The 26,592-nt window shown below is 69.0% G+C and overlaps 1 protein-coding gene across 9 annotated transcripts in view; it reads left to right on the forward strand.

Moving 5' to 3' along the window:
* The window catches only part of KCP (kielin cysteine rich BMP regulator), a 44,934-nt gene that overhangs the window by 12,630 nt on the left and 5,712 nt on the right, over positions 1 to 26,592 (forward strand). For 3 of the 9 annotated variants that reach the window (XM_075124586.1, XM_075124583.1, XM_075124581.1), the window contains exons 6-35: positions 1,206 to 1,282; positions 2,338 to 2,508; positions 2,867 to 2,963; positions 5,046 to 5,128; positions 5,930 to 6,023; positions 7,004 to 7,086; positions 7,848 to 7,941; positions 8,402 to 8,481; positions 9,383 to 9,468; positions 9,741 to 9,831; positions 10,296 to 10,395; positions 11,001 to 11,086; positions 11,396 to 11,489; positions 11,851 to 12,003; positions 13,061 to 13,167; positions 14,297 to 14,390; positions 15,045 to 15,218; positions 15,684 to 15,766; positions 16,318 to 16,411; positions 16,705 to 16,887; positions 17,790 to 17,960; positions 18,135 to 18,311; positions 19,222 to 19,304; positions 19,498 to 19,671; positions 20,136 to 20,318; positions 22,324 to 22,417; positions 22,734 to 22,901; positions 23,696 to 23,790; positions 25,134 to 25,254; positions 25,760 to 25,842. In XM_075124586.1, coding sequence (XP_074980687.1) covers positions 1,206 to 1,282; positions 2,338 to 2,508; positions 2,867 to 2,963; positions 5,046 to 5,128; positions 5,930 to 6,023; positions 7,004 to 7,086; positions 7,848 to 7,941; positions 8,402 to 8,481; positions 9,383 to 9,468; positions 9,741 to 9,831; positions 10,296 to 10,395; positions 11,001 to 11,086; positions 11,396 to 11,489; positions 11,851 to 12,003; positions 13,061 to 13,167; positions 14,297 to 14,390; positions 15,045 to 15,218; positions 15,684 to 15,766; positions 16,318 to 16,411; positions 16,705 to 16,887; positions 17,790 to 17,960; positions 18,135 to 18,311; positions 19,222 to 19,304; positions 19,498 to 19,671; positions 20,136 to 20,318; positions 22,324 to 22,417; positions 22,734 to 22,901; positions 23,696 to 23,790; positions 25,134 to 25,254; positions 25,760 to 25,842 — 3,473 coding nt within the window. The remainder of the gene's footprint in view (positions 1 to 1,205; positions 1,283 to 2,337; positions 2,509 to 2,866; positions 2,964 to 5,045; positions 5,129 to 5,929; positions 6,024 to 7,003; positions 7,087 to 7,847; positions 7,942 to 8,401; positions 8,482 to 9,382; positions 9,469 to 9,740; positions 9,832 to 10,295; positions 10,396 to 11,000; positions 11,087 to 11,395; positions 11,490 to 11,850; positions 12,004 to 13,060; positions 13,168 to 14,296; positions 14,391 to 15,044; positions 15,219 to 15,683; positions 15,767 to 16,317; positions 16,412 to 16,704; positions 16,888 to 17,789; positions 17,961 to 18,134; positions 18,312 to 19,221; positions 19,305 to 19,497; positions 19,672 to 20,135; positions 20,319 to 22,323; positions 22,418 to 22,733; positions 22,902 to 23,695; positions 23,791 to 25,133; positions 25,255 to 25,759; positions 25,843 to 26,592) is intronic. The other 6 variants (XM_075124582.1, XM_075124585.1, XM_075124584.1 and 3 more) reach the window with 6 other exon arrangements.

Genomic DNA, 26,592 nt, shown 5'->3' on the forward strand with positions numbered 1-26,592 from the left:
TTCAGCCGGGGCAGCGCGGTGCAGTCGGCAGAGGGAGCAGCCGTGGCTGGGGCCTGTGCATCTTCCGGCTCCGTGCCCCCCCCCGGCTGCCCAGTTCACCCACCACCTCCAGCTGCCCCAGGGCGTCTCCAACACCATCAGGCGCCCGGTGGGTCAGAAGAGCTGTGGGGCAGTGTCCCGGCGTCCCGGGGTGCTGCTCTGGGACTGCTCCCGACGAAGCCAGGCAGGACTCTGGGGGAGCCTCCTCTCCGGGAGCAGCCTGTCTGCAGGACACACAGCTCCCCCGGCTCCACCTTCCTGGGTCTGACCTCGGAGCATTCAGCCTCCTCTGCCCTCCGTGCGCTTCCCACAGCAAGTCCCCCAGGCGGGGTCCTGGGGGGGCCAGAGGGTCCTGCCCCCCGACTCTGCAGTCAGACGGGACTCTCAGCCAGCCAGTAACACAGAAAGTTTATTTGACGACAGGAACGTGGTCTAAAACAGAGCTTGTAGGTGCAGAGAACAGGACCCCCCAGCTGGGTCCATTTTGGGGGGCCGTGAGCCAGACAACCCTGTCTGCACTTCACTCCTCATCCCCAGCCAGCCCCAAACTGAAACTCCCTCCAGCCCCTCCTCCCCTGGGCTTTGTCCCTTTCCCGGACCAGGAGGGCACCTGATTCCTTTGTTCTCCAACCCTTCAGCTCTCACCTTGCAGGGGGGAGGCCCAGGCCATCAGTTGCCAGGAAACAGGGTGTCGGCCATTTTCTGCATCCAGACCCCTGCACACACCTGCCCTCTAGGGCTCTGCAATGATCATACACCCTTATCCCACCCCCTAGATACTTAAGACTGCATAGGGGAAACTGAGGCATCCCCACAATATTCAGAGGAAACATTAACAACAGTCCCGCTTCATCACAGGGGGTTGCCGAGGGCTGCTGTGCCCACAGGCTGAAGGTCACGGTTTGAACCCTGCCCCGGTGAGCCCAGCTGGACTGGTGGAGCTCCCGGGGACTACAGGTCCCAGCATGCATTGGTGCCCCATGCCCTGAGCATGGATCAGCTAGCACACCGGTGCATGCAGGGAGCTGGAGTCTCCCTTGGCTGCAGCTCGGCACCTGCCCCGCTCATTCCCCTGGCCGGCTGTGGGGTGGGGCCCTTGCAGGGCTCTGGGCAGGGGCGGGGATCTCCCACCTACCATGCTAATGCTCTGCCCGTGTCCCTCCCAGGCTGCAGCTATGCAGGGCAGCTCTACAGCAACGGGGACGCCTTCGGCAGGGACGCCTGCACCACCTGCCGCTGCCGGGTGAGCGCCCGCAGCCCTGCCAGGCCCCCAGACATGGGCACTGGAGGGGCTGGGCAAACGGACACTGCGGGGGTGGGCACATGGGCACTAGGGGGGCAGGCACATGGGCATGGGCACCGGGGGGGGCCTGGACACAGACACGGGCACTGGGGGGCTGGGCACACGGACACGGGCACTGGGAGGTGGGGTTGGACACATGGACCCAGGCACTTTGGGGGCTGACACCCCAACGTGGGCTTTGAAGGGAGTTTGGGTGCAGGAGGGGGCTCAGGGCTGGGGCAGGGGGTTGGGGGGCAGGGGGGAAAGCGGGGGGGCGCTGTGCTGGGGGGAGCAGGACAGGGGCTCAGTAGGGGACACTCTCCCTGGCAGTCGGGAAGTGTCTCTCAGGGGCCTGGCCCCCGTGTGGTCCCAGCACTGTTTTGCAGAGCTGGGGATGGACCCCGGAGTCCGGGCCGGTGCTACGTCTAGGAGAGTGCTCCTGCCTCCTTCGCTGCCCCTCTTCAGCTCCCGTTGGGGGCCCGATTCTTCGTCCCATCCTGTCCTTGGCACCGGCTGGTCGGGGGCTGCTGCCCTTTGCCCCAGGGGCAGCTGCATTTCAGTGCTGGGGGGGACCCCTGCGGGGACACAAAGTGCCCTGTGGAAATGCTAGAGAGGAAGGAGGCTAATGTGGGTGAAGGGGATCCCAGGCTGAGCCCGCGTGCTTTGGGGTTCAGAGTGCCAGGTGGTCAGCTCTAACCCGCCAGAGCCCACTCCTCTTCCAGAGTCGGGATAGAACCCAGGAGTCCTGGCTCCCAGCCCTGCCTGCTCTAACCCGCCAGAGCCCACTCCCCTCCCAGGGCTGGGATAGAACCCAGGAGTCCTGGCTCCCAGCCCCGCCTGCTCTAACCCGCCAGAGCCCACTCCCCTCCCAGGGCTGGGATAGAACCCAGGAGTCCTGGCCCCCCCATATGTCTCACTGCCCGAGCGAGTGCAGCAGATGTTGGCGTGTGCCCGTGTGGAGGCGTGTGCCCGTGTGGAGCCGTCTCCCTGTGCTGAGGCGTGTGCCGTGTGCCCAGGAGGGGGAAGCCCGCTGCGTGACGGAGCAGTGCCCGCCGCCCGCCTGCCAGCACCCGCTCCCCTTGCAGGGGAAGTGCTGTCCCGAGTGTGCGGGCTGTCTGTACAGCGGGCACCAGCTGAGGGACGGGCAGAGCTACCAGGAGGGGCCCTGCAGCACCTGCACCTGCAGGGTGAGTCCTGGGCACCAGGAGGGGAAGGGGGGCAAGTGGGTCCCACTGCCTGAGGTTCAAACCCAGAACCACTGCCCCCGGCTCAGGGCTGGGCTAGCAGGGGCTGCGGGGCAGGACTGAGGGACACCGGCAGAGCTGAGGGGGTGGGGGGATCCCAGGGCTGGGCCGGCAGGGGGCTGCGGGTCAGGGCTGAATAGCAGGGCACAGTAGATTTGGGGAGTTGGGGGTGCCAGTCGCTGGGGCATGGGCGCCTTGTACCTGGGGAGAGGGACTCACAGGGCGCAGCGCCCCCCGCTGGCCATACAGGGCTGATCCCGCAGTCTGGCTGCCCCTGCCAACTGTATTTGCTCCCTGTCAGGCTGGGACCGTGCGGTGCCAGGAGACCGTGTGCCCGGAGCTCTCCTGCCTGGAGCGCGAGACCCTGCCTGGGCAGTGCTGCCCCACCTGTCGGCCAGGTGAGGTGCTGCTGGGGCGGGAACCTGGGTCAGGCTGGCTCTGGGGTGCCCCTGTTCCCACCCCTTGGCAGAGGCCCAGTGGCGTGTCCCAAGACCCGCTGTGTCTGCAGGGGAGGGGAGGCAGTGGGCATGGACCCTGGGGTTCGCTGTCCCGCCAGGCTGCGTGGGGCGGTGCTGGAGGAGTGCAGCCAGCTCTGGGGGGGACCGTGATGGTGGGAAGGGTCTTTGTTAAAACTAACAATGGGCATTTGTCACGTGGCTGCCAGAGCCTGGTACAGGGCAGCACAACCGGGGCACCCGAGCCCAGGTCATCCGAATCCAGGGCAGCCCCTCAGATGCTAAAGGAGTTGGCGGCTGTGATTGCAGAGCCATTGGCCATTATCTTTGAAAACTCACGGCGATCCGGGGAAGTCCCGGACGACTGGGAAAAGGCTAATGTAGTGCCCATCTTTAAAAAAGGGAAGGAGGAGGATCCTGGGAACTACAGGCCAGTCAGCCTCACCTCAGTCCCCGGAAAAATCATGGAGCAGGTCCTCAAGGAATCAATCCTGAAGGACTTAGAGGAGAGGAAAGTGATCAGGAACAGTCAGCATGGATTCACCAAGGGCAAGTCATGCCTGACTAATTTAATGATGAGATAACTGTGGATGAGGAGAAAGCAGCGGACGTGTTGTTCCTTGACTTTCGCAAAGCTTTTGACACGGACTCCCACAGTATTCTTGCCAGCAAGTTAAAGGAAGTATGGGTTTGATGAATGGATGATAAGGTGGATAGAAAGCTGGCTAGATTGTCGGGCTCAACGGGTAGTGATCAATGGCTCCATGTCTAGCTGGCAACCAGTATCAAGTGGAGTGCCCCAAGGATTGGTCCTCGGGCCGGTTTTGTTCAATTTCTTCATAAATGATCTGGAGGATGGTGTGGATTGCACTCAGCAAATTTGCAGATGACACTAAACTGGGAGGAGAGGTAGATACGCTGGAGGGTAGGGATAGGATAGAGAGGGCCCTAGACAAATTAGAGGATTGGGCCAAAAGAAATCTGATGAGGTTCAACAAGGACAAGTGCAGAGTCCTGCACTTAGGACGGAAGAACCCAATGCACAGCTACAGACTAGGGACCGAATGGCTAGGCAGCAGTTCTGCAGAAAGGACCGAGGGGTTACAGTGGACGAGAAGCTGGATATGAGTCAACAAGAAGGCCAATGGCATTTGGGGATGTATAAGTAGGATCATTGCCAGCAGATCGAGGGACGTGATCGTTCCCCTCTATTCGACATTGCTGAGGCCTCATCTGGAGTACTGTGTCCAGTTTTGGGCCCCCCACTACAAGAAGGATGTGGATAAATTGGAGAGAGTCCAGCGAAGGGCAACAAAAATGATTAGGGGTCTGGAACACATGAGTTATGAGGAGAGGCTGAGGGAGCTGGGATTGTTTAGTCTGCAGAAGAGAAGAATGAGGGGGGATTTGATAGCTGCTTTCAACTACCTGAAAGGGGGTTCCAAAGAGGATGGCTCTAGACTGTTCTCAATGGTAGCAGATGACAGAACGAGGAGTAATGGTCTCAAGTTGCAGTGGGGGAGGTTTAGATTGGATATTAGGAAAAACTTTTTGACTAAGAGGGTGGTGAAACACTGGAATGCGTTGCCTAGGGAGGTGGTAGAATCTCCTTCCTTTGAGGTTTTTAAGGTCAGGCTTGACAAAGCCCTGGCTGGGATGATTTAACTGGGAATTGGTCCTGCTTTGAGCAGGGGGTTGGACTAGATGACCTTCTGGGGTCCCTTCCAACCCTGATCTTCTATGATTCTATGGATTCGGGCCAGGAACTTGGATCCGGGACCCCAGGAGCTACGTCTCAGGGACTGCAGAGGAGCCGACATTAAAAGGGGAGAGCCCCCTGCTGAGACCCCATCCTGCTCCGCCCAGCACAACAACCCCCGTTGAGCCCCTGTCCCGCTCCCCCCAGCTCAGCGCCCGCTGCCCCACTCACCCCCCAGCGCAGCGCCCACTGCTGAGCCCCTGGCTCCCTGCAGCCCAGGGGAAAGGAGGGGTGTCCGTGTGACCCGACCGCTCTCCTGTGCCCAGGCTGTGAGTACGACGGGCAAAGGTACCAGGACGGAGACGTCTTCCTGGCCACATCCAACCCCTGCATGAACTGCTCTTGCCTGGTGAGACCCTGCACTCCAGGGGCAGGGGTTTGTCCAGGGCCCCCACAGGGCAGACCAGGGGGGGGCCAGGGCGGGGGTCACAAGGGCTGTGGGTCAGGACTGAGGGGCACCAGCAGAGCTGGGTGAGGGGAGCCTGGGGCAGGGCTAACGGGGCTGCGGGTTGGGAGTGAGAGGCACTGGCAGAGCTGGGGTCCCCAGGATTTGGGCTCCCTCAGCTCCAGAACAGCCCCTTGGAGGGGCCCCTCTGTGGGCCAGACCCCCAGGGGGTCCCACTCTCCCGTCAGGTCGGCCATGTGGCCTTGCCACCCCATATCCTGATCCTCTGGGGCTGCAGCGCCAGGCACCATCCAGGCCACAGTGACCCCCAGGGTCGGGCTCTGCGTCTCTGGCATCCTTAGCCCCCCCAAGAGAGTCCCCCTCCCCCGTCCAGGTCCCTGGGGTGCCGGGTTTGTAGGGCCAGGATCCCCCCAGGGGACGGGATGGGGACGGGATCCCCCCCAGGGGACGGGATCGGGACAGGACCCCCCAGGGGATGGATTGGGGCAGGAACCCCTGGGAACCCCCAAGGGCTGGGAACCCCCCAGGGGACGGGATGGGGACGGGATCCCCCCAGGGGATGGGATGGGGTCGGGATCCCCCCCCCCAGGGGACGGGATCGGGACAGGACCCCCCAGGGGATGGATTGGGGCAGGAACCCCTGGGAACCCCCAAGGGCTGGGACCCCCCCAGGGGACGGGGTGGGGACGGGACCCCCCAGGGGACGGGGTGGGGTCGGACACCGGCTGCGTCTCTCCTGCCCAGGATGGGAACGTCCAGTGCCTCCGACTCGTCTGCCCGCAGCTCCACTGCGCCACCCAGGAGGAGCTGCCCGGGGCCTGCTGCCCCCACTGCCAGGGTAAGCCTGGGGGGGCACCGTTGGGTGAGTGGAGGGAGGGGAGGCAGGGGACAATGTGGGGGAAGGGGGGTGCTGGGGGGGCAGGATCAGGCCCTTTTAACAGGAGACAAGAACCTTCCACTGCAGGAGACGTCCCAGCCCTGCCGGTGCCCCTCACTCCTGACCCGCAGCCCCCTGGTATCCCCATCCTGGGCTCACCCCCCCCGCCCCGCAGCCCTGCCGGTGCCCCTCACTCCTGACCCACAGCCCCCTGCTATCCCCATCCTGGGCTCCGCCCCCGCAGCTCTGCTGGTGCCCCTCACTCCCGACCTGCAGCCCCCTGCTATCCCCATCCTGGGCTCCCCCAGCCCCCCGCAGCCCTGCTGGTGCCCCTCACTCCCGACCTGCAGCCCCCTGGTATCCCCATCCTGGGCTCCCCCAGCCCCCCGCAGCCCTGCTGGTGCCCCTCACTCCCGACCTGCAGCCCCCTGGTATCCCCATCCTGGGCTCACCCCCCCCCTGCCCCGCAGCCCTGCCGGTGCCCCTCACTCCTGACCCACAGCCCCCTGCTATCCCCATCCTGGGCTCTGCCCCCGCAGCTCTGCTGGTGCCCCTCACTCCCGACCTGCAGCCCCCTGGTGTCCCCATCCTGGGCTCCGCCCCCGCAGCCCTGCTGGTGCCCCTCACTCCCGACCTGCAGCCCCCTGCTATCCCCATCCTGGGCTCCCCCAGCCCCCCGCAGCCCTGTTGGTGCCCCTCACTCCCGACCTGCAGCCCCCTGCTATCCCCATCCTGGGCTCCGCCCCCGCAGCCCTGCTGGTGCCCCTCACTCCCGACCTGCAGCCCCCTGCTATCCCCATCCTGGGCTCCCCCAGCCCCCCGCAGCCCTGCTGGTGCCCCTCACTCCCGACCTGCAGCCCCGCTCTCCCTGCCCCTGCTAGCCGTGGCCTGGGCTCAGTGATGGCCAGGGGCCCGATTGATGCCGGTTCTCTCCCACCCAGGCTGTGTGGACGGAGCCGCCCAGCGGGCGCACGGTGAGGAGTGGGCGCCACGCGCAGACCCCTGCCAGAGCTGCCGCTGCTTGGTAAGGCCACGCCCCCCCGTGTCACTGGGCAGGGCCTGGGGGCCCCCATCCCCACTGGCCCCAGGCCTGAGGGCACCCCCTGCCGGCGCTCCCCGCTGCCCAGGGCAGAGCTCTATTCCCAGGCTCCGCCCCCAGCCCAGCCCAGGCTCCGCCCCGCCCGTTATTTGCCTGGACCCTTTCCAGGGGGGCCCTGGGTCTGTCTGGGGGTCTGGGTGGGGTGGGAACGCCCTGGGATGGGAGCTGCTGGCCTGTGAGTGGCCCCCGGAGGCCCTGACATCTCTGGCTTCAAGACTAAGCTCGTTAAGTTTGTGGAGGGGGTGGTACGATGGGCAAGTCACTGATATTCGACTACTAGCGGTAGACGTGCCCAATGGCCTGTGGTGGGGTGCCAGATGGGGTGGGATCTGGGTTACGACGGCGAATCCTTTCCTGGGGGTCTGGCTGGGGAGTCTTGCCCACGTGCTCAGGGATCAGCTGATGGCCATATTTGGGGTCGGGAAGGCATTTTCCTCCAGGGCAGACTGGCAGCGGCCCTGGGGGCTTTCGCCTTCCCCTGCAGCGTCGGGCGCGGGATTCTCTGCACCCCGAAGTCTTTAAACCCCGAGTTGAGGACTGGGACAGCCCAGACGTGGGTCCGGGGTCTGTGACAGGAGGGGGCGGGTGAGGTTCTGTGGCCTGCGATGTGCAGGAGGTCGGACGAGACGATCCTAATGGTCCCTTAAAATCTGTGAGTCTATGACCCCCCCTGCCCCCCCCCACAGGAGGGCCGCGCCGTGTGCAGGAAGAGGCAATGTGCCAGGCTGTGCCGCCACCCTGCCAGCCCCCGGCCGGGCACCTGCTGCCCCGTCTGTGACGGTGAGTGAGGGGCTTCTCGCGGGGGGTGGGGGCTGTGCTCCCTGGGGCCGTGGGGGGGCAGGGCGGGGTCGATGGGGAAGTGGGTCTGTCCCACTGGGCCGCTGGGCCCCCCGTCATTGCTGGATGGCTGGTCTTATTGGGCCCAGGCCAGGTAATGCCAGGGTCAGTGCCCCCCTCCCAGCCCTGGGGCGCGGGCTCCGTGGTCCCTGCATAGGGCCTGCCAGTGAGGGCCCAGCTGGTGCCAGGCGGGGCGGGGGGTGAGGTGGGCACTGGGCTGAGGCCCAGAAAACTTATTGCATGCTCTGGCTGTGGGGCCGGCCCAGTGCCCTCGGGAGGAGGCCACCTGGGTGCCCGTCCCACCCTGCCAGGGGGCTGGTGCTGGGCTGGGGGCTGCGGCTGTGTCCAGGGGTGGGGAACGGGGGGGCGCGCCCTCAGGATGCATTGCCCTCTCTCCCTGCAGGCTGCTCGTTGGATGGCCGGGAGTTTGCCAGCGGGGAGCCGGTGCCCAGCGGGGAGCCCTGCACCCAGTGTGCTTGCACGGTGCGTGCTCCGGACGGGGGCAGCCTGGCACTGCCCGTCTGCACACCAGAGGGGCTGGGGCCTGTCTCCCCCGGGCACCCCCGGGGAGGGGCTGGCCGGTGTCCCGGCGTCCCCGGGGCGATGCTCTGGGGCTGCTCCCTATGACCCAGCCAGGACTCTGGGGAAGCCTCCTCCGGGGAGCAGCCTGTCCGCAGGGCAAGAAGTTTCCCCAGCTTCCCCCTTCCTGGGCCTGACCCCGGGGCATTCAGTCTCCTCTGCCCCACTGTGCGCTTCCCGCAGCGAGTCCGGGCCCCGGGGGCAGCCAGAGGGCCCTGCCCCCCAACCCCGCAGTCAACCGGGTTATTAGTCGACGGGAACACGGCGCAGGGCAAAGCCAGGGCTCTGGTCCTCCCCCTGCGCCCCAAGCCAGCCGAGACTCACTCGCTTCCAGCCCCCCGGCCCCTGCCCTGCCCATTGCTCCTCCTCCGGCCTTTGTCTCGCTTCCCGGGCCAAGCCCCCTCCTGGGTCTCCAGTTAGGAAGAGGCGGCCAGAGCATCCCTGCAGGCAGCTGGAGCAACCCCCGCAAAGGTCACACACCCTTATTCCCACCACCTAGACATTGGTGCGACACACGGGGAAACTGAGGCACGCACAGCATTCATGCAAAACAGTAAGACTCACATACAACATAACAAGGGAAAATCCCCACTTTGTACATCGGGGGCCCCAGAGGGCTGGGGGCCCCTGCTGCTCCGTTGGGCGGGGGGCTGGGCCGGGGCTGGCAGGGGCTCCTGGGTGGCAGGGCTGGGAGGGTCTCAAGGCAGCATATGGGGCTGGGCCCTGGGGCTCCCCCAGACCAGGGCGGGTGGGGGGGCAGGCTGGGGCAGCGACTGCTAAAGTGGGGGGCACATGTGTCGTGCAGAGAGGGAATGTGTTGTGCAAACCCACCGCCTGCCCGCCTGCCCCCTGCCCGGAGCCCGTCCTGAGACCCGGCGAGTGCTGCCCGCGGTGAGTGGGGCTGGGGGGGGCACTGCCCACCGTGAGTGGGGCTGGGGGGGACACTGCTCACGGTGACTGGGGCGGGGGGCTGGTAAGGGGGAACACTGCTTGGAGCGGGTGGGGGGCCTGGGCAGGTAGCCAGGGGGAGGGGAGGGCTCGGGGAGTTCAGGGGGCCTGTTTGCAGCAGGGGGCTGGGGGGCACCCGTGGCGTCGCTGCCCTACGGCCGCGATGCCAGGGGCCGGGTGCCCTGGCTGCACCCCCACTGCTCACCTCGCCCTAGGTGCCAGGACTGCCTCTACGATGCCCAGCCCTTCCCGGACGGCGCCACCTTCACCCCCCCGCAGCAGCCGTGCTTGAGCTGCCGCTGCCAGGTGAGCCGGGCACAGGGGCAGGTGCCCGTGGGGTTAGCGCCCCCGGGAGCCCTCTCCATAGGCCATGCAGATGGCACAGCCCCTGCCCAAGGGATGCCAGTGCCCCGGGCGGGCCGCTGGCCTGGCAGCCTCACCACGGGCGCCCCCTGCTCCTGCCCCGCTCTCCCCATGCATGCTGCAGAGCACCGGAGGCCTGACAGTGCCAGGCCTGCCCTGGCCAGGGTCGGCAGCAGGCGGGGCAGCAAGCACGGGCTGCGGGGGGGCCAGGGCACGGGCTGCGGGGGGGCCAGGGCACTGGCTGCGGGGGGACCAGGGCACTGGCTGCGGGGGGGCCGGGGCACGGGCTGAGGGGGGGCCGGGCGGCTGGGCATGGGGCTGTGCCATGCTGGCGGAGGCTCTGTGCCAGCGGGCGGGAGCGGGGGCCCCTCACCGATGCCCGGCTGTGCTCTGGCTCATGCCCGCAGGCCGGGGAGGTGTCGTGTGAGCGCCTGGAGAAGAGCTGCCCACCCGTGCCCTGCAGCCACCCTGGCACTGCCCAGGGCCAGTGCTGCCCAGCCTGCCATGGTGAGTAGCTGGCGGGGTGAGGGGAGGGCTGGGGGGAGGGACCAGCAAGGGGCCTCCGGAGCTGCTGGCCCCACGGAGAGCCCCTAGCCCTGGCAGCAGGGCATGGGGGCGGGAGGGTGCCCCCAGGGCCTCCAGCAGAGCCAGCTCCTCCCCTGCATCCCCCGGCACAGGGCCTGGCGAAACGGGGCACAAGAACCCCCCAGGTTACGGGCTGGGCCGGCCTCCAGCGTTGCCCAAGCAGGTCTGGGCGTCCCTCCTGCTGGGTTCTGGGCAGGGCTGGTGCTTCCCTGTGCCCGTCCCGCTCGGCTGCGCTGGGAGGGGGGCCCACGGGGCCCGACCCATCCAGACCCCTGCCAGACCCCCCCGGGCTACTGGGCGGTCAGAGCCAGGACTCTGAGCAGGTGGGGGGAGTTTGAGGAGCTGGGGTCTCTGAAAGGGGGGGGGGGGTCTCCGAGGTCTCTGAGCAGGGTGGGGGGCGGTAGAGGCTCTCTGGGGGCGCTGGGGTCTCTGAGCCGGCCTGGGGGTTTCCGGGGGTTCAGCTGGCGGCTGGGGCTGGCAGGCTGCCCCCCGTGCGGGGCTGTTCACCCGTCTCTCTCCGCGGGCAGCGTGTGAGTACGAGGGGCACCCCTACCGCCACGGAGAGACCTTCACGCCCCCGGGCCGCGGGCCCTGCGTGCAGTGCACCTGTGCGGTGAGTGACCCGGGGGACTCCTGGGACGGTCACACGTGGTTTGGGGGGGCCGGGGGGGCTCACCTCCACGTAACCAGCCCCTTCCTGTGCCCAGGGGTGCCCAGCCATGCGGGCACAGGGAGAAGGGGACGTGGGTCCCTGGCACCGAGCTAGGGCAGAGCAACGGAGGCCTGGGGGGTTGCTGGGCTGGGGGCGGGCGGCACTGGGGCGGGGCAGCCCCGCCGAGGGGTGCCAAGGCTGGGCTGTGCGGGGACACCGGCGCACCCGGGTCTGTGCCCGCCCATCACTGACACCGGCTCTCTCCCGCAGGCTGGGCACGTGCAGTGCCAGGAAGAGAGCTGCCCCCCCATGTCCTGCGCCCAGCCCGTCCGGGACCCCCAGCGCTGCTGCCCCCTCTGCAAAGGTTGAGTAACGCCCGGTTCTGGGCCAGCCCCGGCCCGACGGCGCCCGCGTGCGGCACCGATGCCCTCTGCGCGGGCCGGGGACGTCGCCGGGGCGGGGCGCTGGGTGCTGCTGGCCCGTGGCATTGACTGGGCTCGCCAGCCCTGGGGCAGCCCCCGGCCGGGTGGGGAAGGCTGCTCGCTCCCTGAGAACAGACCCGCCCCACACCTGAGAGCAGGGCCCGGAGCTGGGGGCTGGGAGGGCAGGGCCCCGGGGCGGGAGCTGGGGGGCTGGGAGGGCCCAGGGGAAGGAGGGGTGAGCCGTCTGGGGGTCCCCGGGGGCTGTGGCAGGGAGGCCCCCCCCTCACGGCCTGCATCCCCCAGGGTGTGTGCTGGCCGACGAGGAGTTCGAGGAGGGGGCGCAGTGGAAGCCGGACGGGGACCCCTGCACCACCTGCACCTGCCTCGCCGGAGAGCCCGTCTGCGGGGCCCTGCCGTGCCCGCCCCTCGCCTGCCAGCACCCCGCCCGGCTGAGCGGTGAGTGCCCCGACCCCCCGACCCCCCCCCCCACACACTGCCCCCTGCTCCCGCGCCTCGCCTGCCAGCACCCCGCCCGGCTGAGCGGTGAGTGCCCCGACCCCCCCCCACACTGCCCCCTGCTCCCGCCCCTCGCCTGCCAGCACCCCGCCTGGCTGAGCGGTGAGTGCCCCTCCCCCCCGACCCACCCCCCCACACTGCCCCCTGCTCCCGCCCCTCGCCTGCCAGCACCCCGCCCGGCTGAGCGGTGAGTGCCCTCCCCCCCGACCCCCCCCACACTGCCCCCTGCTCCCGCCCCTCGCCTGCCAGCACCCCGCCCGGCTGAGCGGTGAGTGCCCCTCCCCCCCGACCCCCCCCCCACTGCCCCCTGCTCCCGCCCCTCGCCTGCCAGCACCCCGCCCGGCTGAGCGGTGAGTGCCCCTCCCCCCCGACCCCCCCCCACACTGCCCCCTGCTCCCGCCCCTCGCCTGCCAGCACCCCGCCCGGCTGAGCGGTGAGTGCCCCTCCCCCCCGACCCACCCCCACACACACTGCCCCCTGCTCCCGCCCCTCGCCTGCCAGCACCCCGCCCGGCTGAGCGGTGAGTGCCCCTCCCCCCCGACCCACCCCCACACACTGCCCCCTGCTCCCGCCCTCCTGAGTGGTGAGTGCCCTTCCCCGCACTGACCCTCCCCCACTGCCCCCATCCCTCACTTCCCCCCACTCCACCCAGCTCAATTGTGGGTGCCCACCTGGCCACACCCCCTCCGCTCTGTGGTCCCCCCCAATGCGGTGGTGGCTGCTCAGTGCCCGGTACAGTCCATGCCCCCCCCCAGCCCTGGCTCCGCACCCCTGAGCTCCGGGGGTCTGCGTGGCACCGGGCCCATGGCAGACACTGGGCGCCGTGGGTCCATCCAGCGGGGGCAGCCCGTAGAGCCGGCCGGGCACCAGGAGTGAGCCCTCAGTGCCTCCTGCTGGCCCAGGCCCCGCCTGCCCTGGGGCTGGGCCGTGGGGCGGGTGGCCACGGGCCGATCGGGGCGCCCCGCTGTGCTAACCCGCCTGCTGTCTCCTCGGCCAGGGGACTGCTGCCCGACCTGTGCCCAGTGCTCCTACAACCAGCACCTCTACGCCAACGGGCAGGCCTTCGCCGACCCGCACAGCCCCTGCCAGCGCTGCCAGTGTTTGGTGAGGGGGCCGGCCCGCGGGGCACCGCGGCGGGCGGCCAACCGGGGCCTCTGTGCCCCCGGAGCCGCCCCTCCCCGCTGGGGGGCAGTGGGGACGCTCTCCCCGGTTGCCAGGGTTATGGTGCCGGACCTCCCAGTCCTCTCTAGGGTGTGGGCACGGGGCTGCCCCCGGGTCCCGCCTGGGGTGCCGGCACAGACCCCCCCCAGTGCCGGGCTGCATCCGCATGCCCCCATGGTGGGTTGCCCTGCGGCTCTCCCCAAGGGTACCTGTGCCTAGGGTAAGGAGCCCAGCGGGGGGCTGGAACTAATGGGGCAGGGTCTGAGCCATGCTCAGCCTGGGGGTCCCATGGGGTGGGGCAGGGGAGGCTGGGAGCTCAAGCCCTGGGGGGATCTGGGGTCAGGGGCAGAGCAGGCTGGGGGCCCCATGGGGGGTGGGTTGGGGGAGGCTGGGAGAGCAGGCCCTGGGGGGATCCAGGGTCTGAGGCAGAGCAGGCTGGGGGGCGGGGGGGCCCCACGGGGTGGGTCGGGGGGGCTGGGAGTGCAGACCCGGGGAGGATCCGGGGTCGGGGGCAGAGCAGGGTGGGGGTGGGCCTGGAGGCCCCACGGGGTGGGTCGCGGGGGGCTGGGAGTGCAGGCCCGGGGAGGATCTGGGGTTGGGGGCAGAGCAGGGTGGGGGTGGGCGCGCAGGCCTTGGGGGGATCCGGGGTCGGGGGCAGAGGAGGGTGGGGGTGGGCCCGGAGGCCCTGCGGGGGGGGGGTCGGGGGGGGGGCTGGGCGCGCAGGCCTTGGGGGGATCCGGGGTTGGGGGCAGAGCGGGGGGGGCTGGGAGCACAGGCCTTGGGGGGATCCGGGGTTGGGGGCAGAGCAGGGTGGGGGTGGGCCCGGAGGCCCCGTGGGGTGGGTCGGGGGGGGCTGGGCGCGCAGGCCTTGGGGGGATCCGGGGTTGGGGGCAGAGCAGGGTGGGGGTGGTCCCGGAGGCCCTGCGGGGTGGGTCGGGGGGGGGGCTGGGCGCGCAGGCCTTGGGGGGATCCGGGGTTGGGGGCAGAGCAGGGTGGGGGTGGGCCCGGAGGCCCTGCGGGGTGGGTCGGGGGGGCTCTCGGGAGCGGCCGGTGACCTGCCCCCTGCCCGCAGGATGGGACCGTGCAGTGCTCGCCCGTCGCCTGCCCCCCGCCCAGCTGCCCCCGCCCGGAGAGCCAGCCTGGGCAGTGCTGCCCCACATGTCGGGGTGAGTGTGCCGCTGAGGGGCTGGGCGCTCCTGGGTTCCCCACCCAGCTCTGCCGGTGAGGCCCTGCCCCAAACGGGGGTGATGACGCTGAGCCCCCCCCCCGCCTCCCCATATCCCCCCATAGGACTCGGCTGCCCCTTGCAGAGGCAGTGAGTGGCCCCCAGAGGGCACTGTGACCCCGGGGCGCTGCCCTGGGGCAGACGTGCGATGCCCCCGATGCCCCCGTCCATCGCCGGACCGGCCAAGCGGACCTGGGGGGAGGGGCCCAGGGCTGGCGGCCCCCTCGGGGCTCCCTGGGGGCACAGGAGGCAGGGGCACCTCCTCAGGGGCTGCAAACGGGGTGGGCTGGGGTGAGGGAGCCAACCCTGGGGGGCTGGGCCTGAGGCCCCGTCACACTGAGCAGCTGGCTGATCCCAGCTGGGGGGAGAGGGGGCACAGGGCAGGGCTAGGGGGCAGGACAGGTTAGGCTGGGGGGCAGGATGGGTGGGGCTGGGTGGGTCAGGGCAGGGGTGGTGGCAGGATGGGAGGGAGGGCATAGGGCTGGGGGGCAGGGCAGGGAGGGGGGCAAGATGGGAGGGGGGCACAGGGTGGGGCCGGGCTGGGGGGCAGGACAGGGTGGGGGTCGGTGGTCGCTGACATCTGCCCCCCCCCCAGGCTGCAGCGTGGAGGGGGGCGCGGTGGAGGCGGGCGAGCGGTTCCCCAGCCCGCGGGACCCCTGCCAGCTCTGTGTCTGCACCGACGGGATCGTCAGCTGCTCGGCGCGGGATTGCCCCGGTGCCCTGTGTGCCCGCCCGCTGCCCGGCTCCTGCTGCCCGAACAACTGCAACGGTGACCCCCCGACCCCTGCCCGCGGGGGCCACGAGCCGGTCCCCCTGCCCCCTGCCCGTGCCCGGTCTCCCACTACCCCGACCCCTGCCCGCGGGGGCCACGAGCCGGTCCCCCTGCCCCCTGCCCGTGCCCGGTCTCCCACTACCCCAACCCTCTGCCCGTGGGGGCCACGGGCCAGTCCCCCCAACCCTGGACCCCTGCCCATGGGGTCCACGGGCCAGTCCCCCCGACCCCGATCCCCCGACCACGGGGGACCCCACTGGGCTAGTTTCCCCAGCCCCAGTGGACACGGCTCTGTTGGGGCTGGGGGCGGATCGGGCGCTGCTGCACTGGGCCCCGACCCACTGGACGGGGCCTGGGCGGCACCTCAGGGGCCCTCGCTGTCTGCCCCATCCTCCCAGCATGCATTGCAGAGGCGGGGTCCCCTCCGTTAGCCCCCCCGTGTCCCCTCTCCGTCTGCCCTAGGCTGCAGCTACGGGGGGAAAGAGTACCCCAACGGAGCCGAGTTCCCGCACCCCACGGACCGCTGCAAGCAATGCCACTGCCTCGTAAGTGCCGGGGGGCGAGCGGGGCCCCTGGCCCGAGGGTGGTTCAGCGTGGCCTACTGGACACCTGGGTCCCAGCCCGGGCTCTGCTGCTGCCTTGCTGGGGGAAGCTGGGCCGGTTGCGTCTCGTTAGCCCATGGCAGGGGGACCGATCGTGCAGCCAGCGCCCCCGCCGGCCTCGCTCTGCCTGCTCCCCGCGTTACAAGTGGGGAAACTGAGGCACAGAGCAGGCAAGCACGGCAGAGCTGAGACTAGAGCCCAGGGCTCCAGTCCAATGGCTGAGCCACTGCTCCCGAGGGAGGGACGCATTTAACCCCGTCCCGGCCACAGCGAGGGGCCGGGGCGTCACAGTGGACGGTGGTTTTCACGCTGGGCTGGGTGGGGGCTGGGTGGGGTTGAGGGCGGAGGCTGGGGGCACAGTCTGGGGCGGGGGTCACGGGATGGGTGGGATGCTGAGCTGGGGCACAGGGTGGGGTGGGGGCTGGGAGGCAGGACTCCTGGGTTCTCTCCCCGGCAGTGCCCGGCTGGCTCTGACCTGCCTCTCCCCCCTGCAGAACGGCCATGTGCACTGTCTGTTGCGACGCTGCCCGCCCCTGCCCTGCGCGGAGCCCTTCCTGGTGCCCGGCGGGTGCTGTCCCCAGTGCCCAGGTAGGCCAGCGCGCGGGGCAGTGGTCTGGGGGGGTCACGGCCCCTTCGCAGCTGCCCCCCATCTGTCTGGGGGCGGGGGGGGCTGGGAGGCACCATGGGGTTGTTTGCTGGCAGGGCCGAGCTGAGCCCAGCCCATCTGGGCTCCCGGGAGGTGCCCCCCAGCACTGACCCCACAAGCTAAACCCTCTGCCGCCTTGAAACCCGCCCCTGCCATGGCCAAGGGCAGGGAGCGCCTGGGGGAGTCGGGCGCTCTGTCCCCGGCGCCCCCCTCAACCGCCCCTGTCTCCTCCCAGAGCCCCCGGCGGGCTGCCTCTCCGCGGGCATCTCCTACCAGCCCATGCAGCGATTCTACGACCCCTCGGACGCCTGCCGCCTCTGCATCTGTGCCAACGGGACCGTCACCTGCCAGCACCAGCCTTGCGCCCCCGCCCTCTGCGCCCACCCCCTGCGGCGGGACTGCTGCCACTCCTGTGACGGTACCCCCCAACCCCCTGAGCCCCCCACTGGGCCTCACTGGGCTCCCCGGTCCCGCTGAGCCCCCCACTGGGCACCCCGCGGGCCACACTGGGCCCCCCGGTCCCGCTGAGCCCCCCACTGGGCACCCCGCGGGCCTCACTGGGCCCCCCGGTCCCGCTGAGCCCCCCACTGGGCACCCCGCGGGCCACACTGGGCTCCCCGGTCCCGCTGAGCCCCCCACTGGGCACCCCGCGGGCCACACTGGACCCCCCGGTCCCGCTGAGCCCCCCACTGGGCACCCCGCGGGCCTCACTGGGCCCCCCGGTCCCGCTGAGCCCCCCACTGGGCACCCCGCGGGCCACACTGGGCCCCCCGGTCCCGCTGAGCCCCCCACTGGGCACCCCGCGGGCCACACTGGGCCCCCCGGTCCCGCTGAGCCCCCCACTGGGCACCCCGCGGGCCTCACTGGGCCCCCCGGTCCCGCTGAGCCCCCCACTGGGCACCCCACGGGCCTCACTGGGCCTCCTGAGGCCCCTGATGGACTCCCGAGCCCCTATGTTCTGCACCCACCCCCTGCTGCTGCTCCTGTGATGGTACCCCCTGTTGGGTCCCCAGAACCCCCTCCCTGGGCCTCCCCAGCCCCCCTCAGCCCCTCGAATCCCACCTGGGTCCACTAAGCATTCCCCCCCAGTACTCCTGGGCTTTGCACGTACCCTCACAGCAGGGCTGCTGCCATTTCTGTGACGATACCCCTTGGGCCCCCCAGCCCCCCGCTGGGTCCCCTGAAACCACCCAGTGACCTGGGCCCCCAAACCCCCCGCTGCACCCCCAGCCCCTCTGCAGCAGGAACACTTCCCCCTAGCCCCCGGCTCTGCTCCTGCCCCACTCTTGTGCCCAGTGCCATCATCCGCTCTGCCCCCAGGCTGCCTGTACCAGGGAAAGGAGCTGCCCAACGGGGAGCAGTTCCCGGACCCCGCGGAGCCGTGCCACGTCTGCACCTGCTGGGAGGGCAGCGTCTCCTGCCAGCCCAGGGCCTGCCCGCTGCTCCAGTGCCCCTTCCCTGCCCGGGGGCCGTGCTGCCAGGTCTGCGAAGGTGGGTTGGGCATGGGGTGCGGGCGGAGGCCGGGCTGGGCTAGCCCAGGGGACTGCTGGGCTCCACCAGTTGGGGCGCCAGGGTTGGGGGGTGGGTCAGCCCATGGGGGGTGTCTTGGGCCCTGGCCTCCTCTGCAGTGCCTGGCACCGGGCTCACTCTGTCCGGCCCCCACAGGCTGCGAGTACTTGGGCGAGGGTTACCTCGATGGCCAGGAGTTCCCGGACCCCCAGGACGCCTGCGGCCGCTGTGCATGCCTCCACGGCTTCGTCACCTGCACCAAAACGCCCTGTGACCCGCCAGGCTGCCGCCACCCCGCCAGCCCCCCAGGCCGGTGCTGCCCCGTGTGCCAGGGTAAGTGGGGCTCGGGGGAGGGTGGGCACCGCGTGGCATGGCCACTCTCCGCCACCACCAGGCATGGCTGGGGAACCTCAGGCCTTGTTAAAATGAAGGGGTATGGCCAGTGCCCCCCAGCCCCGCTGGTGCCCCTCATCCCTGACCCACAGCCCCCTGCTAGCCCAGCCCTGGGCTCCCCCTGGTGCCCCTCAATCTCAATCTGCAGCCCCCTGCTGTCCTAGCTCTGCCCCTCCCAGCCCCACTGGTGCCCCTGACCCACAGCTCCCTGCTAGCCCAACCCAGCTCTGTCCCTCCCCAACCCCACTGGTGCCCCTCACGCCCGACCTGCAGCCCCCTTCTAGCCCAGCTCTGGGCAGAACCAGGAGGCAGGGTGGAGCCAATCGATGGCTCCAGCATTTCTGTTCCTCACGGGCACCGCAGGCAGGCCTGGGCGGGGTACCGATGGGCTGAGCTGGTTTGGCCATTCCCAGTGCCCATGACAGACCCAGGTGCCAGGGGAGGGGAGGGTGGTCCAGTGGTTAGGGCGCTCGCGTGGGGAGGAGGAGGCAGGTTTTGCTGCCGACGTCCTGCTTGACCCTGGGCAGGTTCTGGGCCTCAACCTCCGTCCGGCCTGGCCAGCGTGACGCCAGCCCAGCCTGCCCCACCCGGAGCGGAGCCTGAGGCCATGCCAGCCTGGCCTTGCCCCCGGAGCGGTGCCTATGGCGAGAGCAGGCCCAGGCCTGGTCTGTGGGCGTTGCTGGCTCCACGGCGGGACGGTGCTGGGCGTGGGGCTGGGTGCAGGATCGGGGCCAGATCTCCCAAGTGCTGGAGGGGGCTTGGGATTGGCGGGTGCTGGAGGGGGGACACCTGGGATGTGGGGGGCTGGTTCTCCCCTGCTCTCAATGTCTTTCCTCCCCTCCGGTGCCAGGCTGCCACTTCCAGGGCCAGGACCTCGCGGACGGAGAGACCTTCCCGGCCCCCGGCGGGCGCTGCGAGCAGTGTCGCTGCCTGGTACGTGCCCGGGGGGGCATGGCCGGCCCTGTGGGGAGAGGACTGGGCACAGCCCCAGGGGGCACAGGGAGCCGAGCTGGCACAGGGCTAGGGTTGTGCCAGGGGGATGGAGCCCAAGGGGAGCGGGGGCGCTGGGGGGCTCAGCATGGCTGGGGGCCTGCCCTGCTCACCCCCGTTCCCTGCCCTCTTGCAGCGGGGAGAGGTGTCCTGCGGGCCCCTGCCCTGCCCTGGGGTGACGTGTCCCCACCCGGCCGTGGGCCCCTGCGACTGCCCCGTGTGCAACGGCTGCAGCTTCCATGGGCGAGCGTGCAGCAACGGGGAGCGCTTCCCCGACCCTCACGACGCCTGCCAGCTCTGCTCCTGCCTGGTGAGTGTCCACCCCCGAAAAGCAGCCAGCTCTGGGGAGGGGCCCCGGTGCAAACAGCACCCCACGGTGCTGGGGACGGGGGTCACAGTCCTGGGGCCAGCTGCCTCTGCAGGGGACACCCCGGGGCCTGGCCCGGGACAGCGGGCAGGGCCTGTGCCAGGAGCCAGCAGGCCGGTAACAGCTGCAGATGGGCGGAACCGTGGGCTTAGCTCAAGCAGTTTCTCCCACGGGACCGTGCCCAGTCGTGCCGCCCTGGGGCCAGCGCTGAGTGCCAGGGGAGGTGCCCCTGCAGATCTAGCCCCTCCCCGCAGATTTCCCAGTGTTGGCCTGGCCCTGCCTCCGGGCACCGCGGGGGCTGGCGGCCCCAGGGACGGGGTGCTGGCTCGGGGGGGGGGCTTTCGGTCCCTTGCCTGCCCAGGGCAGGAGCCCGGCCAGGTGTGATGCCAGCGGCTCTTGCCCCGCAGAATGGCAGCGTGACGTGTGTGCCCGCGCCGTGCTCCCCCGCCCCCTGCCGGAACCTGGTCGCCCTGCCCGGCCAATGCTGCCCACAGTGCTCCGGTTCCTGCCGCTACCAGGGCCACCTCTACGAGAGCGGGGCCCCCTTCCGCCCCCCGGGGGGGGACCCCTGCTCCACCTGCACCTGCCTGGTGAGCGAGCCGGCCCGCAGTGCCCCCCTGCTCCGCCCGAGCCCCCCGATCTCCACCCCCTTCCCCCTCTGACCCCCACCCTGCTCCACCCAGGTCCCCCCGACCTCCACCCCGTTCCCCCTCTGACCCCCACCCTACTCCGCCCAGGTCCCCCCGACCTCCACCCCGTTCCCCCTCTGACCCCCACCCTACTCCGCCCAGGTCACCCCGACCTCCACCCCCTTCCCCCTCTGACCCCCACCCTGCTCCGCCCAGGTCCCCCTGACCTCCACCCCCTTCCCCCTCTGACCCCCACCCTGCTCCGCCCAGGTCCCCCCGACCTCCACCCCCTTCCCCCTCTGACCCCCACCGTGCTCCGCCCAGGTCCCCCCGACCTCCACCCCGTTCCCCCTCTGACCCCCACCCTGCTCCGCCCAGGTCACCCCGACCTCCACCCCGTTCCCCCTCTGAGCCCCACCCTGCTCCGCCCAGATCACCCCGACCTCCACCCCGTTCCCCCTCTGACCCCCACCCTGCTCCGCCCAGATCACCCCGACCTCCACCCCGTTCCCCCTCTGATCCCCACCGTGCTGGGCCCAGATCCCCCCGACCTCCACCCCGTTCCCCCTCTGATCCCCACCGTGCTGGGCCCAGATCCCCCCGACCTCCACCCCCTTCCCCCTCTGACCCCCACCCTGCTGGGCCCAGGTCCCCCCGACCTCCACCCCCTTCCCCCTCTGACCCCCACCCTGCTGGGCCCAGGTCCCCCCGACCTCCACCCCTTTCCCCCTCTGACCCCCACCGTGCTGGGCCCAGGTCCCCCCGACCTCCACCCCCTTCCCCCTCTGACCCCCACCGTGCTGGGCCCAGGTCCCCCCCGACCTCCACCCCGTTCCCCCTCTGACCCCCACCCTGCTCCGCCCAGGTCCCCCCAACCTCCAACCCCTTCCCCCTCTGACCCCCACCGTGCTGGGCCCAGGTCCCCCCCGACCTCCACCCCGTTCCCCCTCTGACCCCCACCCTGCTCCGCCCAGGTCACCCCGACCTCCACCCCGTTCCCCCTCTGACCCCCACCGTGCTGGGCCCAGATCCCCCCGACCTCCACCCCGTTCCCCCTCTGACCCCCACCGTGCTGGGCCCAGATCCCCCCGACACCCACCCCGTTCCCCCTCTGACCCCCACCCTGCTGGGCCCAGGTCCCCCCGACCTCCACCCCCTTCCCCCTCTGACCCCCACCGTGCCGGGCCCAGGTCCCCCCGACACCCACCCCGTTCCCCCTCTAACCCCCACCGTGCTCCGCCCAGGTCCCCTCCAAAACCCGCCCAGTTCCCCCTCTGACCTCCACCCCGCTCTGCCCAGATCACCCCGACCTCCACCCCATTCCCACTCTGACCCACACCCCACTCCACCCAGATCCCCCCGACCTCCACCCCGTTCCCCAGGGAGCCGGGCACTAACATCGCATGGGCTGGGGCCGCCAGGTTCCTGGGGGGCTGGGGCGGGGACGGTGTGTGCAATGGGCCTGGGGCAATGCCTATGAGCACCAGCTAATTCTTTGCTCTGGGGAGAGCCCCCCATGGACCGTTCGCTGTGCCTCGGGTGTACTGGCCCCACCTGGGCATGTGTGGGTCCCACAGTGTGGGTCTCAGGATTTTATTGGTTTGCCACATTTTGCAAGTGTTTGTCAGAACCCCCAAAGCGGCGCTCTCCCGGGGCCTGGCGACAGGCCCCCCGGCTGGGGTGGGTTTGCTGGATATTTTTCACTCAGTGGCTGCTACCGGGGATTTGGTGTAAATTCTCCACCCATAACACCGCTGGTCAGCGAAGACACGGTCCGGACGAAGAGTGTCCGACCTTCGACCCTGGGTGCCGGCACCCGCCGCTGGGGCGAGAGCCCCATCTACCCACTCCACAGCCCTGATCTCCAGCCCCTGCTCGTGCTCCGGATGGCTTCCCTCCGGGTGGAGGGGGCGTATCCCAAGCCGGGGGTCCCCCCACACTGACGGCTTTGCCTTTCCCCTCTCAGGGCGGGGACGTGCTCTGCGTGATGGCCCCGTGCCCCCCACTGACGTGCACCCACCAGGTGATAGAGCCCGGGGACTGCTGCCCCCGCTGCAAAGGTACGACCCACCCTGGCCGCTGCCCGCCCAATATCCCCCAGGGGACAGAGGGCCTATCCCTTTAAGAGAGGCGGGCCATCTACATAACTCCGCCCCAAACAAGTGGTCCATGTCAGTCAATAGTGACTCATTAGCATGTGGGGTCTGTGACCTCTGTTGGTCTATACTGGGCCGATAGTGCCCCCCCGAGTCAGGCAGTTGCAGGCTGTGGCCTTGCGTAGTGGGCACCCACGGGTCCATATCAACCTGTATGATGGACCGTGCAGAGAGCACAGGCATGACATTGGTGTGAGTCTGACCCGCTGCTCTCCCGCAGGCTGCATGTACGATGGGCAGGAGCACGCCGATGGCACCAGCTGGTTCTCCTCCCCCTGCGTGTCCTGCCTGTGCACCCACGGCATCGCCACCTGCGCCCAGATCCGCTGCCTCGGCTCCTGCCTCCAGCCCGTCCAGGTGCCCGGGGAATGCTGCCCACTGTGCGCAGGTGCGAGGGCGGGTGCGGCTCTGCCAGGCCCACACGGGGGCGGGGAAGGGAGCGGGCACAGGGGGCTCAGAGGTGGGCAGCTGCTGCAGAAGAGGGCACGGGGCTGAGCCGTAGGGTTGTAGGGTCAAAGGCTGGACGGAACTGTCTGACCCCCCCAGCCTGGCACAGGCCAGAGAACTGCCCCTGTTACCCCTGTATCGAGCCCAGAGACCTGCGACCAAAGCACCTCCCAGAGAGGCCCCGGGGGCCGGAGCTCCGACGGGAGTGTCCGGCCGTGCACCCGTTAGTGTCTGAGGGACGTCCTCACGCCCGGTGGCCCTGTGTGTGCCCAAGGATCACAGCCTGGCACTGGACGTGTGGAGTCGCTTATCGACTGCGAGCCCTGGATCCCACCCAGCGTCTCTGCTCTGCGGGGGACAGGCCCCTGCTCTGTGCACCTGCGTCCCTCGGTCCTGCATGGGGGACTTTGCATTCGGCTGCACTGAACCCTTTTGGTTGAACGGGCCCAGCATGCCAGGCAGGGCAGATGGCACCATGGGACGGCCCCTCCTCAGCATTATTTACCTCCCCGCCCCCAGGCTTTGCGTCGGCTGCAGGTGTTATCAACAGTGATTCTACATTTACTGTTTCTATGACTGGTGGCTGATCTGGGAGCCAGGACTCCTGGGTTCTTCCGCGGCTCTGGGAGGGGAGTGGGGTTTCGTGGTTAGAGTGGGCAGGGCTGGGAGCCAGGACTCCTGGGTTTGTCCCCGGCTCTGGGAGAGGAATGGGGACTCCCCCCACTGCCCTGACAGGTTTCTCCCCAGATTGCATGTTCGAGGGCCAGCCGTACAGCCCCGGGGAGAGCTTCCAGCCGTCACTGGATCCCTGTGAGATCTGCACCTGTGAGGTAAGCGGACAGGGAGCAAACACTGCTCCCCCTCCTCCCAGGCGGCGGGCTGGGGACACCCCCAGGCCTCCCACACTGTGCACTCGTCCTGGGGGTGCCGCGGCTTTGGGGGTCTGCTCTCCCATCTGGAGTCTTGTGGGAGACTCATCAGGGAGGGGGGCTATTCTGACCCCTGCCCCTGGATTGGCAGGATGTAACAATGCTGGATCTGGCGGGACCCAACGGAGTGTCAATTCAGGACAAATTGCTGAAAACAGGGCAGTTACAGCCCCAGGCTGGGGTTTTTCCACCTCTAAGGCACCAAACCAGCCAGACAGAGAGGACTTCGGTCTCACCCACTGGCTGACCACAAGTCACACAAGCAATTCCCTCAGACACTCCAGTTCCCCAGTATCACCACCAGGCCACTGGTTATGGGACAAATGGTTATGAAAACCAAGACCCCAGTGAAAGAAAAAGGAAAACGGTTCTCCTGATCCCAAAGGACCCAAACCCCAGACCCAGGTCAATATACAAGTCAGATCTCACCCACAAATCCCGCTGTTGCCAATCCTTTAGAATCTAAAATCTAAAGGTTTATTCATAAAAGGAAAAAGATACAGACGAGAGCTAGAATCGGTGAGATGGAATCAATGACATCCAGTGATGGCCAAGTTCTTGGTTCAGGCTTGTGGCAGTGATGGAATAAACGGCAGGTTCAAATCCAGTCTCTGGAGAACGTCCCCAGCTGGGATGGGTCGTTCAGTCCTTGGTTCAGAGCTTCAGTTTGTAGCAAGGTCCCTCCAGAGGCAGGAAGCAGGACTGAAGACCATGTGGAGATGAGGCATCAGCCTTTTATAGTCTCCTCCAGGTGGCAGGTCCCCTCTTTGTTCGTACTGTGGAAAATTACAGCAAAATGGAGTTTAGAGTCATATGGGCAAGTCCCTGCGTGCCTGGCTGAGTCGCAAGGCGTATCTGCCTTCTCTCAGTGGGTCAGGTGTGTCGCTGATGGTCCTTCATGGGCCATCCGGCCGGCTAGGCAGAGCTGACACCAGCGTGTCCGGGGTGTCCCCCAGAAGCAGAGCACAAGTTTGAGCTACAGACAGTAGAGAGCCAATGTTCATAACTTCAACTACAGAAATGACACACACATGCAGACAGCATAATCCTACCCAGCCAATCACAGCCTTGTCTGAGACACCCCACGTGACCTCCTTTGTACCAGATTTGGTGCCACTATAGGACCTTGGTTGCACCAATGATCTGTACGGTCCCAGATTCTGTCAATAACGTGACAGGGTCTGTGCTGTGAGGGGTCGGGGGGACGGGGCAGTAACCAGCCTGGTCTCTGCCTTTCGTTCCAGCGGCTGGCGGTCGGGGGGCCTCATGTGCGCTGCTACCGCAGGCAGTGCCCCAGCCTGGTCGGCTGCCCCAGGAGCCAGATCCAGCCGCCCGGGCCACAGCACTGCTGCCCCACCTGTGCCCGTGAGTACCCTGCGGGCACACGCCAGGGCTGCTCAGCCAGGGCCTGGCACGGGGCGGCCATTGCTCTGGAATGCCCTGTGCCTACCCCACACAACCCACAGTGCCCCCTGCTGGGCAAGGCCGGGCTGGAGTCTCCAGGAACTCCCCCCACGGCCAGTGCCCGCACCTCACTCCCCACAGCACTCCCTGCTGGGCAAGGCCGGGGCTGAAGTCGCTGCGAGTGCCCCCACGGCCAGTTCTCCCACTGCGCTCCCCACAGCAGCCCCTGCTGGGCCAGACCGGGGCTAGAGCAGCTGGGAGCTCCCCCATGGCCAGCGCCTGCTCCCCATAGTGCCCCCTTCCGGGCAAGGCCGGAGCTGGGCTGTCTCACTGGTCAGTCCGTTCCCGTCACACAGGTGTCTGGCCCTGGCTCCCCCCGGCAGGGCGGGGCAGGGTGGGGTGGGGCTGTCCCTTGTGCCTTGGCCCATCACCCCACCCCTCACCCCACTGCCTTTGTGGCTTGCAGAGGCCTTGAGTAACTGCACGGCCGAGCTGGCCGGGAACGAGCTCCAGGCGGCTGACGACCCGTGTTACACCTGCCAGTGCAAGGTACGAGCCCTGGGGCCGGCTCTGTCCCTCCGCTGGGCAGCGGCTGCCGGGCTGAGCTGAGCCTGACCCCGCTGTGTGATCAGACCCCCATGCCGGCGCCTGCTCCAGGGGGGTGCGGACGCCTCCTGCCCTCAGCCCTTCGCGTCCCAAGATTGCGCCCCCGGGCTGTGCCGTGCAGCCCCCTCTGTGGTGGGGCGGGGCAGCCGTGGAACGGCGCAGTCATTCCGGGAACGAAGAGTCTCGTCTCTGACGCACACGGCGCCTTGGGGTGTGCCCACGGCCTGCCCCCCATGGCCCACGTTTAATGTCACCCCCACCACCGCCCTGGGGCATCGGGTCAGCGCAGAGTGCAGGGGAGAGTGCCCCCTGCTGGGCCCCCACCCCGCTCCCTGCAGCACCCTGGGCCTCCCTTGGAGGTCTCCCATCCAAAGAGTGACCAGGGCCAGCCCCGCGTGGTGTGAAGTGGGGCCAGAGCCCAGCAGGGAGAAGTGGGGAGTCCATGGCCCTTGATTTTCAGGGTGCCCCCCATAGTGGGAAGGCTCCAGCTCTCCCTCCAGTGACCCTCTAGGGGCTGGCCCCTTGGAGCCATGGAGAGCACGCTGGGTGTGGCCTGTCCGCCCCATGGCTCCCCTGCTGGACCCCTCTCCGGGCCCCCCAGGTTCCTCTCATCCCATTAGCAGCAGGCCTGGCCGAGAGAGAATCGTGAGGGGTGCCCAGCTCCGGGCACTGGCCTCCATACCCACAGCTGAC

The sequence above is a fragment of the Caretta caretta genome, chromosome 1, assembly GCF_965140235.1.
Source record: "Caretta caretta isolate rCarCar2 chromosome 1, rCarCar1.hap1, whole genome shotgun sequence".
Classification (NCBI taxonomy): domain Eukaryota; kingdom Metazoa; phylum Chordata; order Testudines; family Cheloniidae; genus Caretta; species Caretta caretta.